Source organism: Urocitellus parryii, chromosome 7, assembly GCF_045843805.1.
Source record: "Urocitellus parryii isolate mUroPar1 chromosome 7, mUroPar1.hap1, whole genome shotgun sequence".
NCBI lineage: Eukaryota > Metazoa > Chordata > Mammalia > Rodentia > Sciuridae > Urocitellus > Urocitellus parryii.
In genome coordinates this window covers 183,117,754-183,136,499 of record NC_135537.1, presented here as the reverse complement: position 1 = coordinate 183,136,499, position 18,746 = coordinate 183,117,754, and the positions used below count along the sequence as shown (strand labels likewise).

Genomic DNA, 18,746 nt, shown 5'->3' with positions numbered 1-18,746 from the left:
AGTTCTGGAGAGGATGAAGGCCTCACCACATTTCCAAGGGGACTGGCGGAAGCCGTTTGGCCTTGGCTACGGAATCCAAGAGGGGCCAGGCCGAGACTCCAGGCAGGACCTGATCAACAGGGCGGACTTCACCTGCTCAGGAGTTGCCATGGCTGCCACTGGCCAGGGCCACTGGACAGTGCAGGGAAAGAGGCAGAAGGTGCACACTCCTTGAGGGCCCAGTGGGAAGCAGAGATGGTTCCTGCAGGTGTGCAGCCCCAGGCAGGGCAGGAGCTTGCTCCCAGTAGCCATTCATCCACCCATCAGCACCCACCTGCTGAGACCGCCTCAGGTGGTGGGGGTGGGCATTACTGGGATGGCAGGACAAAGATGGCCCCAGAACTGAGATGCCAAATGCCATGGGACCACAGGGTGCCGCGCTCAACAGGGAGCTGCCCTCACAAGGTCACCGCCAGGGAGGAGGCGCGTCACAGGTCACCCAGGCCAGCAGCTGCTGACCCAGCTGCTTCCCAGGTTCTCTCTCCCAGCACAGTTTGACTGAAGCTGACGAGAATCTCCATGCCAGGGCTGGGGCTGTAGTTCAGTGATTGCGCACCACAGGGTTGAATTCCCCCCAGAAAAACCCTCCCAGCTGGGCAGGAGGGTGGACAGCAGCTTCTCCAGTCTGTGCAGAAGAGCGGGTCAGATTCAGGGTGGCTCCAGGTGGCAGAAACACTTGGTGGTGCCATGAACAGTGGGCATCAGAGCCCATCAGACTAAACACCTAACCAGAACAAGTCACCACTGAGACGCAGCCGTGGCTGCCAGCCCTGGCTGATCAGGTCCCCCTGGTCCACCGCACCCTTACCTCCTGCTGGGGCTCCTCGCCAGGCCTTGACTTCTTGGGTTTGGAGGGACCTCCAGGGCAGGAGAAGGACTTGGGCGACATGGCCAAGGGTGAGACTGGAGACCTCGCGCTCTGCGAAGGGCCCCCCAGCCGCTGTCCCCCACCAGAGAAAGGAACAAAGGGGGCGGACGCAGGCTTCTTTGTGCTCTGCTTTGTCTGAGCGTCTCCTGGCTCTGAGCTGCCCGTATCATCCTGAGACCTCAGGTCGCCCCTGATGAGCCCCCCTGATGTTAAGAGGGGCAGAGGGCTGCCAGTGGCCTGGGTGGCTGACGTGGAGGAGGCCGGGCTTCCTGGGGTCTTGCTCCCCATGGCCCCAGGCTCCTGCTGGCCTGCAGAGTCACATTGCTTCATGACAAACCTGGGGGAGCCAGAAAGTGAGTGGATACCACAGAGCAGAGGACAGGACCTTCTCCACTTTCTCCAGTCCCACCCTCTGAGGGCACCTCACAGAGGGGTGGCCCGAGCTCCCGCACCTCCTCTCCTACTTTCCACATTCCCTCTCTCTTTCCTTTGAGATCTCGGGTTTGTTTTGTTTTCTTTTGTGTGGGGATTGAACCCAGGGGCTCTACCACCAAGCCGCACCCCAGCCCTTTATGTGTTTTTTGTGACAAGGTCTCACTAAATTGCTTAGGGTGACCTTGAACTTGCGAACCTCCTGTCTGAGCTTCCCAAGTCGCTGAGATTACAGGTGTGGCCACTGCACCTGGCCGAGCACACATTTTATTTTTAACTAAATGGAACTCCAAACCCAGTACTGCTCTGCCCTTACCTGATGGTGGCACTGCCCCCGGTCAGCCCCAGTGACTGCAGCGTTGTGCTCCGCAGGGCCTCTCCGCCAGTTACCTGTAGGAAAGGCAAACAGGACTCTTAAGTCCTTCTCCCAGATGCCAGGCAACACCCCAAGCCCTCGCTGATAAAGACCTAGCAGGCCCAGGCTGGGGCTCCTCTGACCAGTGCCCTCTCCCACCCAGGCCTTCCTCTGCCCTTGAGCTCTGTGAGCCCACGAGCTCTGCAAGGTCCAACAACCCGACTTGCAGCTGGTGAGGCCCCGTGACCATCTTTCTCCACCCAGCCTGGCCTCCTCAGCTGTGAATTGAGCCCACTGAGGCTGGGAGAGAAGGATGGGCTGGGTGGGGGCCACCCTGAGGCCCGTAGCCCTGCCCAAAGCTGCCGGCCAGTGGGAATGGATGGGGGGAGCGCACTGAGGTGAGCGCAGAGAACAGGCCCCATACCCACCAAAATTGCCCACCTTGATCTGTGAACACTAGGCCCATGGCCACCACTGGCCAAAATGACTGCCAAGTCTGCCCAGAACAGCCTGTTCAGAGAAGGGCCTCTTCCCCAGCACTCCCAGGCCCCTCACAGCCCACTGCACTGCGGCAGGACGCAGGGACAGCAGACAGCCCAGGCCTCAGGGGTCTAGACACTGGGGGGCCGGTCAGGTTCACCAGCTCCACAGCTGCTGGCCAGGCTCCAGCAGGACCAGCCTCCTCTGTGGAGGGAGCCCGTCCATGGCTCTGACTCTTCAGAACCCTTTGAGCCACAGCGACCCCAGGTCAGAACATAGTCCCACGGGCTCTGCTGGCCTGGCCAGGGTGGCAGTACCCACTCTGCACCCTGTCTGGCTGTGGCCAGCCCAGCTTCTTCCCCACCATGCCACCAGCAGCCACAGCTGCCCTCCAGGCCAGTGCTGCCTCAGGGTCACTAACCTACCTGACTAGTCCTCCCCTCTCAAGGACCACTTTGGGTTGTGTTTTGCCAGGGACTGAACCCAGCACCATACTCCACCACTGAGCAACATCCCGCCCTCAACAGTCATTCCTGACACTCAGCTCTGGATGCACAGGGCTCAGGATGGACAGGGCCCAGGCCCAGCTGTCTACACCCACTGAGCTAACGTAAGCTCTTTGAGGAGCAGCCTCTGGAGAGGATCGTCCCTCTGAGGGCTGAACACAACAGCCAGGGTGCATGGCCACATCCCAGCGGTCAGCCTAGTCCCGGAGGCCTTGTGGCCCATCTCTTCCCCAGGACGCGCTGGCATGAGCAGCTTCCTGGTCCCCTCACAGCTTCAGGTCAGGGGACCTCGACTGGGAACAACAGGGGGAAGTCCTGTCCACACAAGGGCTGTCCCAGCCTCTCAGGGACCGTGTCCCCCACTCTGCCCCAAGCCAGCAAAGGGCACTGGGCCAGGGTTGAAACAAAAAGCCCCTGTGAGGCCACAGGACCAGGCACTAGGAGGGTCCCCACCATGGCAGGCAGGCTGCAGGGCGGCAGGGCCTTGGGGCCAGACTTTGCCTCGGCCTCGCTGTGCTCAGTTTTGAAAAAGATCAAAACACGGAGCAAAGCAAATATTTATTAAAATGAAACCACTTTTGTAACTCTTGGGCTTTGAGAGAAGCTGAAAAAACAAACAGGCCACTGAGGGAGGTTTCGGGAGCAGCCTGGGCGGCGCGGCTGGTCCCAGTGGGCCGGCTGTGCCGCTTCTTTCCATAAAACATGCTGGCTCTCAGGAGCCACCGCCCAGGCTGCCGCTTTGAGCTTTGAAGATGGTGGGCAGTTTCCAGCCTGGAGAGCGGGCTGGGCTGGCTGAGCATGGCAACGGGCAGGGGTGGGTGGCCGGCACCTACCTCGTCCCTCATGTACACACAGACAGGGGTCGCCTCTCCCGGCTGCTGCACGTGCTCTCTGGGTGGAGGAAAGAGTGCTGTCAGGGGCCTCTGGGTGGGACAGCTAGGAGCCCCAGGCACCCAGCCCAGCTGGGGGCAGGGGGCCCTGGGGGCTTAGGGCCACAGCCCTCAGCCAAGCAGCCCAGCCTGGCATAGCCTCCCACACCCCATCCACCCCTGACCACTGGGAGGAGGGAGCCGACAGCCAAGCAGAGCCCGGAGAAGGTCCCAGCCATTGGCACGCAGCCTCGAGAGAGAGGGACCGTCAACCCTAGACAACCCCAGCAGCAGCACGCTGCCAAGGGTGCTACACTCTGCTGTGTGCTAGGCCAGGGCCCGAGACAGGTATCAAGGTCCTGGGATCTGGGTTTCCATCTCAAGATGCCTCTCAGAGGGCCACTGACCCGAGATGGCCAGGACCAGTTCGGCATGCAAAGCCATCAGGTGGACTTGGAGCAAGAGGTAAAGTCCCCAAGGCCACGAGCATTGCCATATGCTGTCCCCTCTGCCCAGCCCATGGGGCTCACTGGGGTGTAGACGCAGCAGTCTTTAAGTACTACAATGCCAGTCCTTGACCACAGAGCACATGGCAGTCCGCAGGGCCCAGTAGATGACCGCAGGGCATGGACAGGGACAGTGGCACCTCCTGGTGAAGCACAGTTCAACACCCGTGGTGTCGAGTGGGACAAGACAGGCTCTGAAGAGGACCTTTACACAGTGAGGCCGTGGCACTGCAAACACGCTGGTCCATGCCTGCCCAGAAGGCCACCTGGAAGCTGAGCTCCCAGGGACCAACACAAGTTGGGGACAAGAGCAGGAATAGGCTGGGAAACACCAGACCCAAAGGGACCCACCCCATTAACACCCCCCACCACCCCCACCACCCCCAGGCATGGTCCCACCAAGGCTGTGCCCATCCCTGGCCCCACGCTCAGCTCAGGCCTGACTGCCCAAATCAGTCAGCCACATGATGTGGGGCAGGGCTCGAGCAGCAAGGGGCGTGGGTCCGCGCTGGCAACCAGAAGGCAGGGCAGAGACTAGGTAAGGCAAGGCTTGGATGGGCTGCAGCCTGGGAGGGCCAAGGACAGGCACTGGGACCACCAGGCAGGGAACCTGGGCACCAAGCGGGTTTGCAGCCCCCCCACCCCTTAGAGCATACTGTAGAGCGTCTGACGGCAAGAGCTCTGCTCTCTTCCTGGGTTACTCACAGCTCCATGGGCCCTGGGAGGTTTGGAAACCAGGAGGTGGGACCTAGCTGAAGCAAGTGGGTCCTCAAGGCACCTGCCTTTGGGGACTCGACCTTGGCCCCAACCCCTCCTCCCCCACCCTGCTTCCAGCCCCTGTGATGAGCAGCTGGCTCCACCACACCCTCTGCCACCAAGCACTGCCACTGAAGCCCAAGGGCTAGGGACCGAAGCCTCCAGAACCACGAGCCAAGATGAACCTTTCCTCCTTCAAGCTGTTGCTCTCAGGTGCTCGGTCCCAGCCACACACACAACCTAAGGAAACGGAGCTCAGGCCACAAGTCGTCTGGGAAAGCCTTGAATGTGACAGACAGCTTCAGGTCACACAGCTGGCCGCACCACTCAACCAGGGACTCCCCCTGGCCCTGATGCCGGCAGAGCGTGGCCAGGGCTCCCTGAAGCAGGGGTGCCACAGCAGGACAACGTCAAAGCCTGGACGGGCTCCGACACGTGGCTTCTCCAGAAGAAACCCAGGTGGGTCAGATTCGCTTGTGTAAGACTGAGGAGCGGCCAGAGGCCAAGGGAGGGCACTAAAATCCCTCCCAGACCTTCAGCCACTCAGACCAGCAAGCAGAGCTCCCTGCCAGGTGGCAGGTCTACAGAGGCCTCCTGCACAACCCTCAGGTTCTGAAGACCTGCCGTGCACCACAGGCCAGGCGAGCCTGGAGGGAGAGACAACCAGTGCACCCGTGGTTCCTGTGGTGCTACCCACTCACATGAGACACCCCTCGGCCAAAGAGAGGGTGCTGGGGGCGCCAGTCAGGTCCCAGTCCTCAAAGGCCAGCAAACATTCCCTGGTCAGAGCCAAGGGCCAGCTTGGATGATTGGGCAGAGCAGAGATGCCACGGCTGCTAGCCTTGGGTACAAGTTCCACCCACCACAAAGCTCATCACCCCCTGAGGGGTAGACTGTCTGCCCACTCAGGGCCCAGCTGCTGTGTGGTGCACCGTGTGCTGGGGACAGGCGGTGTCTGTAACGACTGTTTGGCCCTGAACAAGCCAGAGCTGGTACAAACACACTGCCAAGAAAATTTTGTGTTCCCCACACAAGAATGACACATGCCGACAAAAGCTAGCAAGACCAGCAGAGCCGTGACTGCCGGCAGAGTGGATGCTCCTGCTCAGGGGGCCCGGAGAGCCAGGCAAGGTGTCTTGGCCACCACCACACGACAGTACAGACCTGCTCCCTGCCCCCTGCCCCGTGTTCAGGCTGGAAGGAGCAAAGAGGGCAGCAGCTGAGCCTAGGCGAGTCCTGAGGAAAAGCAGCTGTGACCAGGAGTTCAGAGCCAGCTGTCCACTGGGCCCACAAAGCAATCCTAAGTGCGTCCACGGGCTATGCTCAGAGCCCTGTTCTCACTGCAGCCACTCCCTGCAGCCCACTTGGCGTTCCAAGAAACGTAGGTCCCACTCACAGAGGGGCAGGATATGAGACAGCCAGGGAACGGGAGGCACACCAGGGCGGGAGGCAGTCACACTTGGGGAGGAGAGGAGGGGCTGAGTCCCCTGTGTAGCCAGTTCATGGACTTGACACTCACCCAAACCCCCAGTACCTGCAAACTGACTTGAGAGCGCCCCCTGGGGCGGGCTGGGCCCGAGTGGAGCAGAGGCGGCCGAGGCTCCTTACAGAAGGGCACTCCAGCCTGACTGGGGCTCTGCCCAGGCAGCGAGTTCCAGTCTGGGGACTTCGGCATCTGTGCTCAACACATGTCGGGCTTTCTCCCACCCAGGCTCAGCCCTTGATGTAGCTTCCAGCTTCCCCTTCCTCCAAGCTCACCTGGCCATGCAGAACTGTGCCTGCTCAACAGCTGCTCTGAGGGCTGCCCCACGGGCAGCAGGATGCTACCTGACTTGTCCCTTACACCCCACACCAACCTCCTGGAGCTCCTCACAGGTCCCCCACCTGGATGACACTCAGGCCCCCAAAAGCCCCCAGCATCCGCTCCACGTGCTCCTGGCCTCTGCACATGGCTGTAGACGTGCTCTTCCCAGGCCTGCCCATGGTAACATCTTGACCGCCCGATGCTGCGGCTCATCGCTGAAGGGCACTGCAGCCAGACTGAAGGTCCAACCCAGGCAGGCAGGAGCAGCAGTGGCCCAGACACCAGGGAGACATACCCAGTGCCAAGAACTTCAGGCCCACATAAGGGGCCTCGTCTTCCCGTTGATTGCGTGCTTGAAGAATGCTACTTTGGTACACTGAGCTAAACAAACATTACTAAAATTATTATGTCCATTATTACTTTCTGCTTAACAAGAGTGCTAGGAAATTCTGAGTTCCTTCATGACCTGACGGCCATTGCTTGTGTGGTATTCCCAGAGCTGCTCCAGAGGCTGGGGGCCAGGTATGGGCCACATCCATGTTCAGATGGAAGGCCCTACCTAACATCACTGGCTCCAGCCTAGGAGACCACCTGGTGGTCCCCGACACACCGAGCATGACCCCCATGCCATGCTGATCTCCAGAGGGCTCCCTAGCAGGTGTGGGTCTGCGATCCCCAACCTGAGCACACCTAACCAGGCCCAGCACCTGTGTGGTTCTCATACTCTCCCACTTTCCGGAAGTACCAGGGGGCAGCCAGCTTCTCTCCTGTCCCAGTCTGGGGAGACTGGGGGTCCCAGAACCAGACCACATGCTCCTCCTCACTTCATGCAGACATCTCTGAATCAGGGAGGTCTCAGTTCCCAGTGGACCCTCTGCTCTGTCCCCAGCCTGTGCTCACTGGGCCTGGAGCCCTCACCATGGAACTGGAAAAACACACACACGTGCGCGCACACACATGCACGCACGCACGCACGCACGCAAGGGGCCTCCATCCTGCTTCCCAGTGAGGAGCACCAACTTCAAAGACAAAACTGGTTCTGCACTTCCAGAGCTGAAATGTCTCTTGGTTCAGCAATTTTGGCTCTGGAACTTATCCTAAGGGAGGAGCTAAGGGTGGTCCTCGGCCAGCAGCCCACTCCCACTGCCTGTGCAGGCCACACGCTGGGCAACAACTGGCTGCGGCTCTGGAGAGTTGGTCAGGTACAAAAGGCAGTCCTGTCACCCAGCAGAGGAGGGAAGTGGGAAAAGCAATGAAGACACTCTCCACAAGGGGGTCTACACAATCATGGCCAGAAAGGGCAGGCCAAACCTCTTCCCACACAGCCTTCCCATGTCCATGAGCTGTCATGAACATCCTTGACAGACACTCCAACTGTCACCCAGGCTGTGACCTCCAGACTCCATAGCCTCTATGGCCCCTTCCTCCAGGTGGAAGCGCTGCCCCACCCTCCCCTCCAGCCACACTTCACCATTTACAGTCACCCAGCCTAGGAGGCTTCTGTGAACACCCTTGGCCTGCCCCAGAGTCCACTCCAGGACACTCGGGGCCATGTCCTCGTCTTTGTACCCACCCACCACCAAGATGACAATAAATGAGGTACAGTCCACGAGCCACCGAGAATCCTGCTGCCGTGTGCAGCCCTGGGACCGCCACCCCAGGCAGTACCAGGCCCAGAAGGCGTGTCCCCTGGGGCTGTCTGTCCTGGGTGCTGACTCTCCTCAAGAGACTCCACCAAGCACAGGCCGCAGTTCCCCCCCTGGGGTGTGGGCAACACTGGAACCTTTCTGGGATTCTGAAGGCACTTCTCCACCCACGCAGAATTCCCAGGCCTGCCCTCCCTCACAGCTGCGGAACGTCCGGCATTTCACAGTGATGACCCCTGATGAGGGTCTTCCACACACTCAAACCTTCGGCACTGGGCCCTCAAACCTTCGGCACTGCTCTCCAGAGACCCACAGGAGAGGCTGAAGATCTCACTGGGCTTCTGACTGACCCTCTGCCCTCTTTTCTCCACCCTCCACTAGGGTGCCCACAGTTCCTCCACCCACCGAGGAGGCGCAGCCTCTATCCTCAGAGGAGTCAGCCACACAGCCACCAGGAGGGTGACCAGCAGTGGTCATGAGCCGGCCAGTGGTGCGTGCTGGCCCCAGCCTGGGAGGCTGTGCACACTCTGGCTCTGAAGCCCACAACCAGAGAAGGAGCCAGTCCGTGTGACCACAGCCGCCATGGACCAACACCCTGCCTGAGGCACTCCTGGCTGCACACACACCTGCAGCCCCAGACCACCTTCATCCAAGTGCTCCGTTGCAGCCCATCCCCATGTTGATGACCTTGCATGTCCTCTGAGGACAGTGACTAACACACAGTTCCCAACCAGCCAGTAGCCATCTCGTCCTCTTCATTCCCCTGCCTCAGGGGCAGCTGCACTCCTGGGGCATCCACTCATCTTAAACCTTCAAACCAGGCTCCATCAAAACTGCCGTTGTCAGGGTTGCCGAGAGCCCAGCCTGCAGACCCTAGTGCCTCATCCTTAGTGCAGCTGAGGACAGCTGGGCACTCCACCCACCCACTAGGGTCCAGAGCAGTCTCTCTCTACAGTGGCCTCTGGCAGGCAGAGCCACTTCCCACACACAACCCCCACACCAGGCCCTGTTCTCAGTGCTAGAGACACCCCCGCTCATCTTGTCTACACACCCATGCAACGGAGGGGACCACAAAGGCCCCGAGAATGGAGCAACAGAGCCTCACAGTCAGCACTACTCCTTCTGCTCTGCTGGTGAGGCCTGTCAAGTGAACAGAGACTTCCATCCCACAATGAAAAGACCCAAACTTAAAAGGCTACCACTTTCACACATCCAAGAATAAAGCTTAAACCACAAATCAACCGCCAGCAACTAACACATGCCAATATTATTAAGAAGACCAGCTGGGCACAGTGGCATATACTTGATGCTAGCTACTTGGGAGGTTGAGGCAGGAGGATCCCAACTTCAAGGTCAACCTCAGTGATTTAATGAGATACTGCTGCAAAGTAAAAAATAAAAAGGGCTAGGGATGTGGCTCAGCGGTACAGCCCCACTGGACCCAATCCCCAGTCCTGAGGGATTAAAAAAAAAAGACAATTCATTTTCATGAAGAATTTCACACCACAGAGTTAGTGTCTTTTCTGATCCCCCAAACACTGACCCCATCTATCCAGGGAAAGCAGGCACAGGAAGAGGCACCAGTACCACTCCCTTCTCTGCTCACCAAGCCCCTGGGGGGCCTCTCCGGTCCCCACAGAGCTGGAGGCATGCTCCTGCTCCTCTTGGAGAGCAATGACAAGGCTGTGTCAGGCCTGAAAGCTTAATGAGAGGAGCCACTGGCCACCCACAGCACTGGGTCCTGACCAGTAAATGGGCAGCTTCCACATCCCATCAGTCCTCTCAACCAGCACCACCTGGGGCAAGGCTCATGCTCGGGCCCTGGCCACAAAAGTGTGGGTTCAGACCCTGGGGCCACAGCAGCATGCCTGCCAGGAGCGGGCAAGAAAGAGTCAGGGACCTGCCCACCAACACTCACCTGGTCTGTGCAAAGTGGCTGAGAAGCTCCCAGAGGGTCTGGCCTGAACAGAAAGTGTCCTGCAACCGGGAGCCATCATCAAGCTGCAGAGCAATTCGAACCTGGAAGGGCAGGACGTTGAGAAGTCAGTTAGCAAGAAGAGCAGCTATCCCAACAAACCTCACTTGAATCCCAGGGAACAGAAGGCACCCACCTGGGGAGCACTGCTGCCACTCTGTACACCCTGGAGACACCAGTGGTTTAGGGGCCCTTAAGGGTCGCACCAGCACATGCAGGGGCACAGGTGTGCAGGCCCCACAGGAAGAATCCCTCATGGAAATGCCCCTGGTGCCAGAGGCATCCTCAGAAAGTCACACTCCACTCACCTGGTGCAGCATCACCAGAGGCCCCGAGCCGAACTGCCCCTGACCAACCCCAGAACCCTGAGACAGTAATTGATGTGTGTTGCCAAGTTTCCAGAAATTTGTTACATGGCAAAATGTAACTGACACATGCCATTTTATGAATTTTTATTCACAACTGAGCACACTACTTTTCCAAATCTTTTTGGACTGGTAATTGATCACCCTGGAGCACTGAACCCCCAAGCCACATCCCCAACCCTTTTTATTTTTGAGATAGGGTCTCACTAAGTTTGCTTAGGGCCTCTCGAAGTTGCTGAGACTGGCTTTGGACCTGTGATCCTCCTGCCCCAGCCTCCTAAGCCTCTGGGATTACAGGCATATGCCACTGTACCTGGCCCATATCTATTGTTAATAACTGTGTCCCCATTCAGGAGCACACCCAAACGGAGGCATTCCTTCTGGTCCCTCGGCAAAGGGAAGCAATAGATCCCCTGGTGCACAAAGCCTGGGTGTGGATCTGAGCTCCACCCTCAGACCACACACCTTGGTCCAGCTGCCCTGCTGTTCTCACCATGGGATTCTTTCTTTAAGTGCACATTTACATCAAACCCCAGTAACACAGAGGAGGGACTCCCTGCATGACAGGGTGCCTGGGCCTCCCACTCACCCCGCATACCTGAGGAACCCTGAGGGAAGCCAGGCTCCCTCCCACGCAGCAGCAGCAGAGAGGACCGCAGCAGCAACCAAAAGACCAGTGTTGGGCTCAGTCCCAGCCCACTGAGTCCTGGTCGGCACAATCCAGCCACGGCTTGGGGAGCTATCAATGCCCCAGGGCAGAGCCTCCTGGTCTGATGAGAAAGCACTTTCCCACCACGCAGGGAAAACACAATCACAGGAGAAAAGGCCTGGGCAGCGGCTGGTCAAGAGGACAGTCATCACCCTTGCTGCCGTTTTCATCTGCAACAGAGGCTACCTTCCAAACCTAACAGCCTGGACCTGAGAGACTGTGGTGAGCAGCAGCAGGGCCAGCAAGCCCTGCTAGAGAAGGACGGCAAGGCCTAAGCTCTGCAGCTGCTGGCCGAGGCGTGCAGCAGCTGCTGGCCAAGGCGTGCAGTAGCTGCTGGGGGTCCACCTGGCTCCTCGGGTTCTATATCTTTATGACTCTGTGACCAGACACGTCAGCCTGGTGGGCAAACATTGCTGACAGGCTGAGATCGACGCGGCATCAGAAAGGGACAGACAGACAGAGACCATGACTGGCTTCCAGTGAACCAGGTAGGATACACTGCCCCAGCCTGACCGAGGAAGGCCCCCGGCTCCCTCCTCCTCTTCCAGCCCTTCCTGGCTCACAGCCCAAACGAGAGCCAGGCAAGCAGCCCCCACCTCACTGCCGGCCACATACCTACCGTTTTCTCTGGCCCCTCACGGCTCCGGGACACAGGCACCATCTCTAGTTTGGCATTGTTGGGCAGGTTGGCAAATCTCCACTGGAGAGAGAGGTCCAGCACAGTCCTCTGGAACCTATGGAAAGAGACCAAAGCCACTTGCTGCCCTGCAGACCACACTCGTCCTGACTCCATCCAAACTGCAGGGCAGCTCCCCACTGAGCAGGCCCCATGGCCACAAGAGCAAAAAGTTACAACCTGCAAAGAGGCAGGTCCCCAACCACAGGGAGCTCAGGAAGGAAAGAGAAGTACAGCACTGACTCAGCCTGAAAGCCTGGGAGACAGGGAGAGGAGCAGGAAACTGGCATCATGAACCTCTGGACCCAGAGGCCTATAGACCCTCAAGAAATAAACACATGGGGGCGGGGGCTGGGACTGGGCTCAGCGGAGGAACGCTCGCCTAGCACGGGCGGGCCCCAGGTTCGATTCTCAGCACCACATAAAAATAAAAAGCATTGTGTTGTGCCCATCTACACCAAAAAAATAAATATTCCACCAGTGGAAAGTCTCCCCCTACCACTCCTGCTTCCTCCCATCCTCCAAGGGGGCCACACCCAGGCGACAAACAGAGGAGGCAGAGATTCTAGAGAAACCACACCAGGAATGGGCCAACCCAACATCCTCAGGGTAAACTCAGGGCAAGAGCAGACAGTAAAGCTATAGCCTCCCACCTGCAGCAGCAGTCATTTCTCTGCCATCTCCTGGGGGTCAGCTGTGAACCAGGGCCTGGAGGTCTAAGAGCCTCCTAGCCAGCAAAAAATACCATAAATCCCTGGGAAAACAAGGTGAGCCTGAAGACTTCTCTGAGCCCTAGCAGGGAGGGTCAGAGGTTTTCCAAAGGCCCAGACAATAGGGCTTCTCTCAAAAGCACCAGGGACCAAAAGCCCTGGTGAGTCATAGAGATGGCATCCAAGGAAAGGAGAAACAGGCAGCAGCCCTGAGCCCATCTGGGATCAGCCTTCAAGAGCCTGCCCCTTCCAGAAAGCATGGCCTCACACAGTCACAACTAGTGTGCCTTCTGATGAGGAGCTCAGACAAGGAGCCAGCAGGCAGCCCAGGCCAGGCGAAGGCAGAGCCAGGACCTCAGTGCAAGGCTCCTGACACCCAGCTCAAAACACCTTGGCCGCAGACCCACAAGGAACTCCACACCTGCCCTAGGAGGAGAAGAAGGACAGGCACTGGGGAGCTCACCATGCTGCCTTCGCCAGGGTGGGCAGGGCAGGAGCCACCTGCCCGGGAGCCTTCCCAACCTTCTCATGCCAACTCCCACAGGTCCCAGGACCCGTGTGGAAGCAAGAACCACTGGTCCACCCCAACTGTGACAGATCCCACACACCTGAGAAAAGTTCCTGCTCATCCATCTTAAAAAACAAAGTTACTGGCTCCGATTTAAAAAGAGACATGTGGGGGGAGAGGGAGGAAGGGAGGGGGCATGGGGGTCATCATCACCCTAAGTACGCTTACGAAAACACGAACACGTGACCCTGCTTTGTGTACAACCGGAGATATGAAAAATTGTGCTTTATATGTGTAATATGAATTGTAGTACATTCTGCTGTCTTATCTAACAAATTAAAATTTAAAAAATTTTTAAAATTAAAAAAAAAATAAAGAGAGATATGGATCAGAGGAAATCAATGGGAGAACAAGTAAGAGAACTATTGTCACTCAGAAGTCAGACACTGGACTCTATTTTAATTAAAGTTTAGAGGAAAACTACAGAACTCAGGAGAGAAATTCATGTGAAGTCTGAATACAGAGAGTGGTCAGCACAACTGCAAATGCAAAACATTAGAAACAACTGCTCAAGGTTTTCTGGATTTCTAGCAGTTTACAAAGCCCAAAGGCATTTGGAAAAAATGAAATGAGGCAACACTGATAGTGTCTTGAACATGGCTAGCAGACTGGAAACTGCCAAATAAATACCTAATGTAAGACAGGACAGCAAGTCCAAAGAGAATCAAGAGCAGTGGGCAGAAAGGAGCCTCACTCACCCAGGAGAGGGATGGCAGTGCTTTGTAAACCAATGGCACGGTTAGTGATGACAGGAAGACAGGAGGAAAGCTAATACAGTGTTGCAGTGGAACTCATTCAAACTATACTCATTAACTGGGCATGATGGCCCTCACCTGTAATCCCAGCAGCTTGGGAGGCTGAGGCAGGAGAATGATAGGTTCAAAGCCAGCCTCAGCAGCTTAGCAAGGCTGTAAGCAACTTAGTGACCCGCAGCCGGCTGGCCCTCAAATAAGAAATTAAAAGGGCTGGGGATGTAGCTCAGTGGTTAAGTGCCCTTCAGTTCAATCTGTGGTACCAAGAAAAGAAAAATTATACTCATTGGCTCCAACCAGACACCATCATATGGATGGCAGTCAACAGAGTTGGAGCAACACTCTGTGACAGGATGCTCAGAAATGACCCACCAGTTGAAGCATGTGTCCTGGGATTCTCAGACAGACACAACAGGAGGAGGGACATGAAGGCTGACACCACCCGATGATGATAACTCCTGAGAAACTCCTCCCTGGAAAGCCCTTGAGCTGTGTGGACAAAGCCGAGGCAGGCTCCTGCCCTCTGCTCAACCATCAGGACCACACTGCCAGGACATCTTTAAGATGTAAAGCTTCCCCGGCAAGACAGAAACCCATCCCTCACCAGCACAAGTGTCCTGACACCCCTAGGCCTCAGACCCCTGGAGGATCTTGTGGATCTCCACAGAACTGTGCAGGGAACTCCAGGACTATGCTCTGCCAGAGCTGCCAGGCTCCACCCCGTTTACAGAATTTCTTCCCAGGACCTCTTTGTCTTCAGACCCCTGCCAGAAACTTATACAACCAAATGCACTAAAGCCCTCTGTAGGTTGAATGTAGGCCCACAAAAGACACATCAATGTCCTAACCCCACAACCTGTGAATGTGACCTTATTTGGTAGAAGGGTCTTTGCAGATGTACTTAAGGATTTGAATAAGATCATCCAGGATTACCCAGTGGGCCCTAAACCCAATGACAAGTATCCTCCTAATGCAGAGAGAAGCCATGTGAAGGCAGAGGCAGAGAATAATACAGCTACAAGCCAAGTACCTGGGCCTGCAGAAGCTAAGCTGGAAGAGGAGAGAAAGGACTCTCCCTCAGGACATGCAGAGAACAGCTCTGTCACACCTTGAATTTGGACTTCCAGGCACCAGAAAAGGCAAATATACTTCTGTTGCTTGAGGCCACCCAAGGGGACTCTTCCAAGCCAGAGACAGTACATGTTGGGGGCATGGAAGCAAATAAGACTGGGACCCCACAGCTGAGCCCAAGCACACTCACTTCAGATCGTATTCACTGGGGTTGAAGTCCTGCCGCCGACAGGTGTCCTCCAGAACCTGGGAGATTAAAGGACAGTGAACCTCTATTGTTGGCCAGGGCACCTGCCCAGAAAGGCAGACACATCCATCTGTGCAGAGCCAGCTGCTTGGCTGTCCCGACAAAACCAGGTCTAAGGCCACTGGATCAGCAGCTCAAAGCCCTGTGCAGCTAACCCATAAGTCCTGTCCACTCACCCCTCTTCTAACTAGGGACCTCCACGACCTGCCTTATTTCCACGGTCTATTCATGTGGACACTATTCATGTGGACACGGTCTATTCACGCTCTGGGCTCTCTGGTCCTCACTCCACAGATATCTTTGTATCACATGCCCTGAGATTGTCTCTCCCAAAAAATAAAGTTCAAACTATTCATTTCTGCCCGCTGGTCAAACCTGCCCAGAGACAGACTGCCCTGGGCCTAAGAGTCTTTGAAAACCTGCTCCCAGACCCTGGCCCCTCTTCCCCAGGAGCCAGATCAAAAGGGTCACTCCTGTAGGTCCTGTGGCCCGGCAGCCAGAATTCCCACTCCTGAACTTCGCGTCCCCCACTCCACCCGACCCCGTGGTCTCCTGCCACAGACACCGGTCGCATGTCCTTTGACCCTCACTGTCCCCTACAACAGGGGCTCAATGAACACTTTTAAGTTGAAATCATTCGAGGTCACAAGCAGCGCCCAGCAAAAGCGCAGTGCGTGACTCAGCAAGTCGCTTCCGGACACGAAAGCCGGCCCGTCCAGGGTCCGGGAGGATGAGAGGGACAGGGATGGCCCCCTGCCCCACGCCCCGGAAGGCTGGGCTCAAGTGAGCGCCGCCGTGGCCTCTGGGCCCTCGAGGAGACTCGCGACGCGACCACCCGCCCGCGCAGGGTGCCGCCTCCCTCGGAGACCCCCGGGCCCGAGCCGCGGACCTCCAGGAGGGCGGGGCGCCGCGCGGGAGGCGACCATTGGCCGCCGCAGGCCCCGCCCCGGGCCCCGCCCCGGCGCTCCCGGGCCGCCGCAGAGACCCCCGCCCGCCCCGGGCCGCCGGCCGCACCTGCAGCAGCACGGTACTCGGCGTCACCTTCACCGTGTGGCGCCTCCCGTTCGGGGCCAGCACCGACACCGCGGAGCCCCCGCCGCCCGCCGGGGCCGCCATCTTCCGCTCACGTGACCCGCAGCCGGCTCGCCCTCAAACAACTTTATCGGCAACAGCCGCGACGCACAGCCACGCGGCCGCGGGGGCGGGGCCAGCGCCGGGTCCCGCCCCTGCCGCCAGGCCCCGCCCCCGCGCGGCCAGAACCACGTGCCGGCCGCTGCGGTCCGGGCTGTGCCGCCGGCCGCGGCCCGGGAAGAAGGCCGCCGCCAGGGCTCTTAGGCTTGCGGTGCGCTCCAACGGGCGCGGCGTGCGACCGGGCGGTCAGCCCGCCCCAGTGAGAACAGCGAGGCCTGAGGTCCCGCCAACCCCGCAGCCATGCCCGCGCCGCTGGTCCTCAGTGCCCACTCTCCTGTGACCCCACCCCTCCAGCCCCTGGACCTAGCCTCCCATTCGTCTACCCAGAAAGCCGAGGGCAAGCATCCCTGCCTGGCTCTCCTCACTGACCGAGCGCCTGGCCTCTCTTGTCCCCCTCATCTTCGTGGCTGGAGGAGACAGTGAGATACCCGTGGAGGTGGAGGTGCTGTAGAGACCTCTGTGAAAGTGGGGCTGGGCGTGTGGCTCCCGCGGCAGCGCGCTCGCCTGGCATGCGCGCCGGGGCGCTGGGTCACCCTCAGCACCACAAAAAGCTAAAAAATAAATTTAAAAAAGAAAAAAAAAGACCTCTGTAAAGCTGAGAATAGAGAAGTGGGGACACGTCCCAGGACCCCTGAGTGCGCCACACTCCTAACTTCATGCCTAGAGGACTTCCCTGGCCAAGCCCTTTGCTGAGCAGAGGCTCAGGGGACATGCTGCAACACCCTGGTGGCCTCAGCCATCCAAGCTGAAGGCTGCTGGCTCCCATATTTTGGGGGAACTGCCTTCACTCTCCAGCCACGGGCTGCTAGTCATAGCCACCATTGCACAGGTGTCCCCCAAGCCGCGAGCTTGGCAAAGCTCTAAATTCTGTCCTGGACTTTTGCTGTCCCCAGCACAGCTGCCCGATGCTGGTCACACCAGATATCGGCTTAACTGCCTCTCCTGGGCGCGCGTGCTGTGGTGCTCTGGTAAACAGTATCATCTGTGTCACAGACACGTGATAAACATGGACGACGCCTGTGTAGAAGTGGGGAGATGGAAAAGCCTAGGTGAAGGGACAGCCCACACACTCTGCTACCTGGAACCGTCCCTGAGCCACAAGGTGCCCTGGGGAAACTGGGTGGGTTTGTCCCCACCCTCAGGCAAGACAAACAGATGTCCCAGATCTCTTGAGAGCCTGCAATCCAAGCCACACTGTCAAAAGAATCTGAGCCTATTTTCTTTCAACATACCACAGTTGGGAACCTGCAGCTAAAACTTGGGGCAGCAAAGTGGCATGGATGAGGCCAACATATTCTTCATGTAATAAATAAGCCAGGTGTGAGTAGCTCTTTGGGACCATCAATATCATATTTTCTCCATAACCACTTACCTAACAATTTTAGCATCAGTTGATAAATGGAGCCCTTATATTTATAGCTGCAAAATTATGATTTTCCAAGTTAATCATTCCTCCTACATTTAGCAGTCAATTTTCTTCAAAAAGAAAAGTTTTCCTCTTTTTAAAAATGTTCTTAAGGGGCTGGGGATGTGGCTCAAGCGGTAGCGTGTTGGCCTGGCATGCGTGCGGCCCAGGTTCCATCCTCAGCACCACATACAGACAAAGATGTTGTATCTGCCGAAAACTAAAAAATAAATATTAAAAAAAAATTCTCTCTCTCTCCCTCTCTCTCTCTCACTCTCTCTTTAAAAAAAAAATGTTCTTAAGCAGTAACATGAAAATTCGATATTCTTTCTTTTTTAATTTGTTCATTATTTTTTTAGTTGTAGATGGACACAATACTTTTATTTATTTTTATGTGGTGCTGAGGATCAAACGCAGTGCCTCACATGCACTAGACAAGCGCTCCACCACTGAGCTACAACCCCAACTCCTCATTATTCTTTTTTTAATATTTATTTTTAGTTTTGGTTGGATACAATGCCTTTATTTTATTTACTTATTTTTGTGTGATGCTTAGGATTGAACCCAGAGCCTTGCATGTACTAGGCGGGCGCTCTACTGCTGAGCCACAACCTCAGCCTCTCATTATTCTTTATGATGCTTAAATTGGTCCAAATGTAGACAGTGAGACTTCCTTCATTCTGTTTCCTGCCCTCCTTTTTTGGGGGGAGGGGTCTTTTTTTTGGGGGGGGGTTGGGGATTGAACCCCAGGGTGCTTAACTATTGAGCCACATCCCCAGCCTTTTTAAAATTTTTTTTTAATTGTAGTTGGGTAGT

General features: G+C 57.0%; 1 protein-coding gene across 4 annotated transcripts in view; it reads right to left on the bottom strand.

Annotated features, from left to right (window-relative positions):
• Positions 1–16,521, bottom strand: part of Aspscr1 (ASPSCR1 tether for SLC2A4, UBX domain containing) — a 35,971-nt gene extending 19,450 nt beyond the window's left edge. Inside the window, exons 1-7 of one of the 4 annotated variants that reach the window (XM_026410780.2) lie at positions 16,349–16,521; positions 15,278–15,333; positions 11,930–12,044; positions 10,180–10,280; positions 3,514–3,571; positions 1,656–1,729; positions 848–1,244 (exon numbers count right to left, since the gene is read on the bottom strand). In XM_026410780.2, the coding sequence (XP_026266565.1) occupies positions 848–1,244; positions 1,656–1,729; positions 3,514–3,571; positions 10,180–10,280; positions 11,930–12,044; positions 15,278–15,333; positions 16,349–16,450 (903 nt within the window). In that variant the 5' untranslated portion in view covers positions 16,451–16,521. The other 3 variants (XM_026410779.2, XM_026410781.2, XM_077800821.1) reach the window with 3 other exon arrangements.
• Between the last annotated feature and the right edge of the window lie 2,225 nt (positions 16,522–18,746).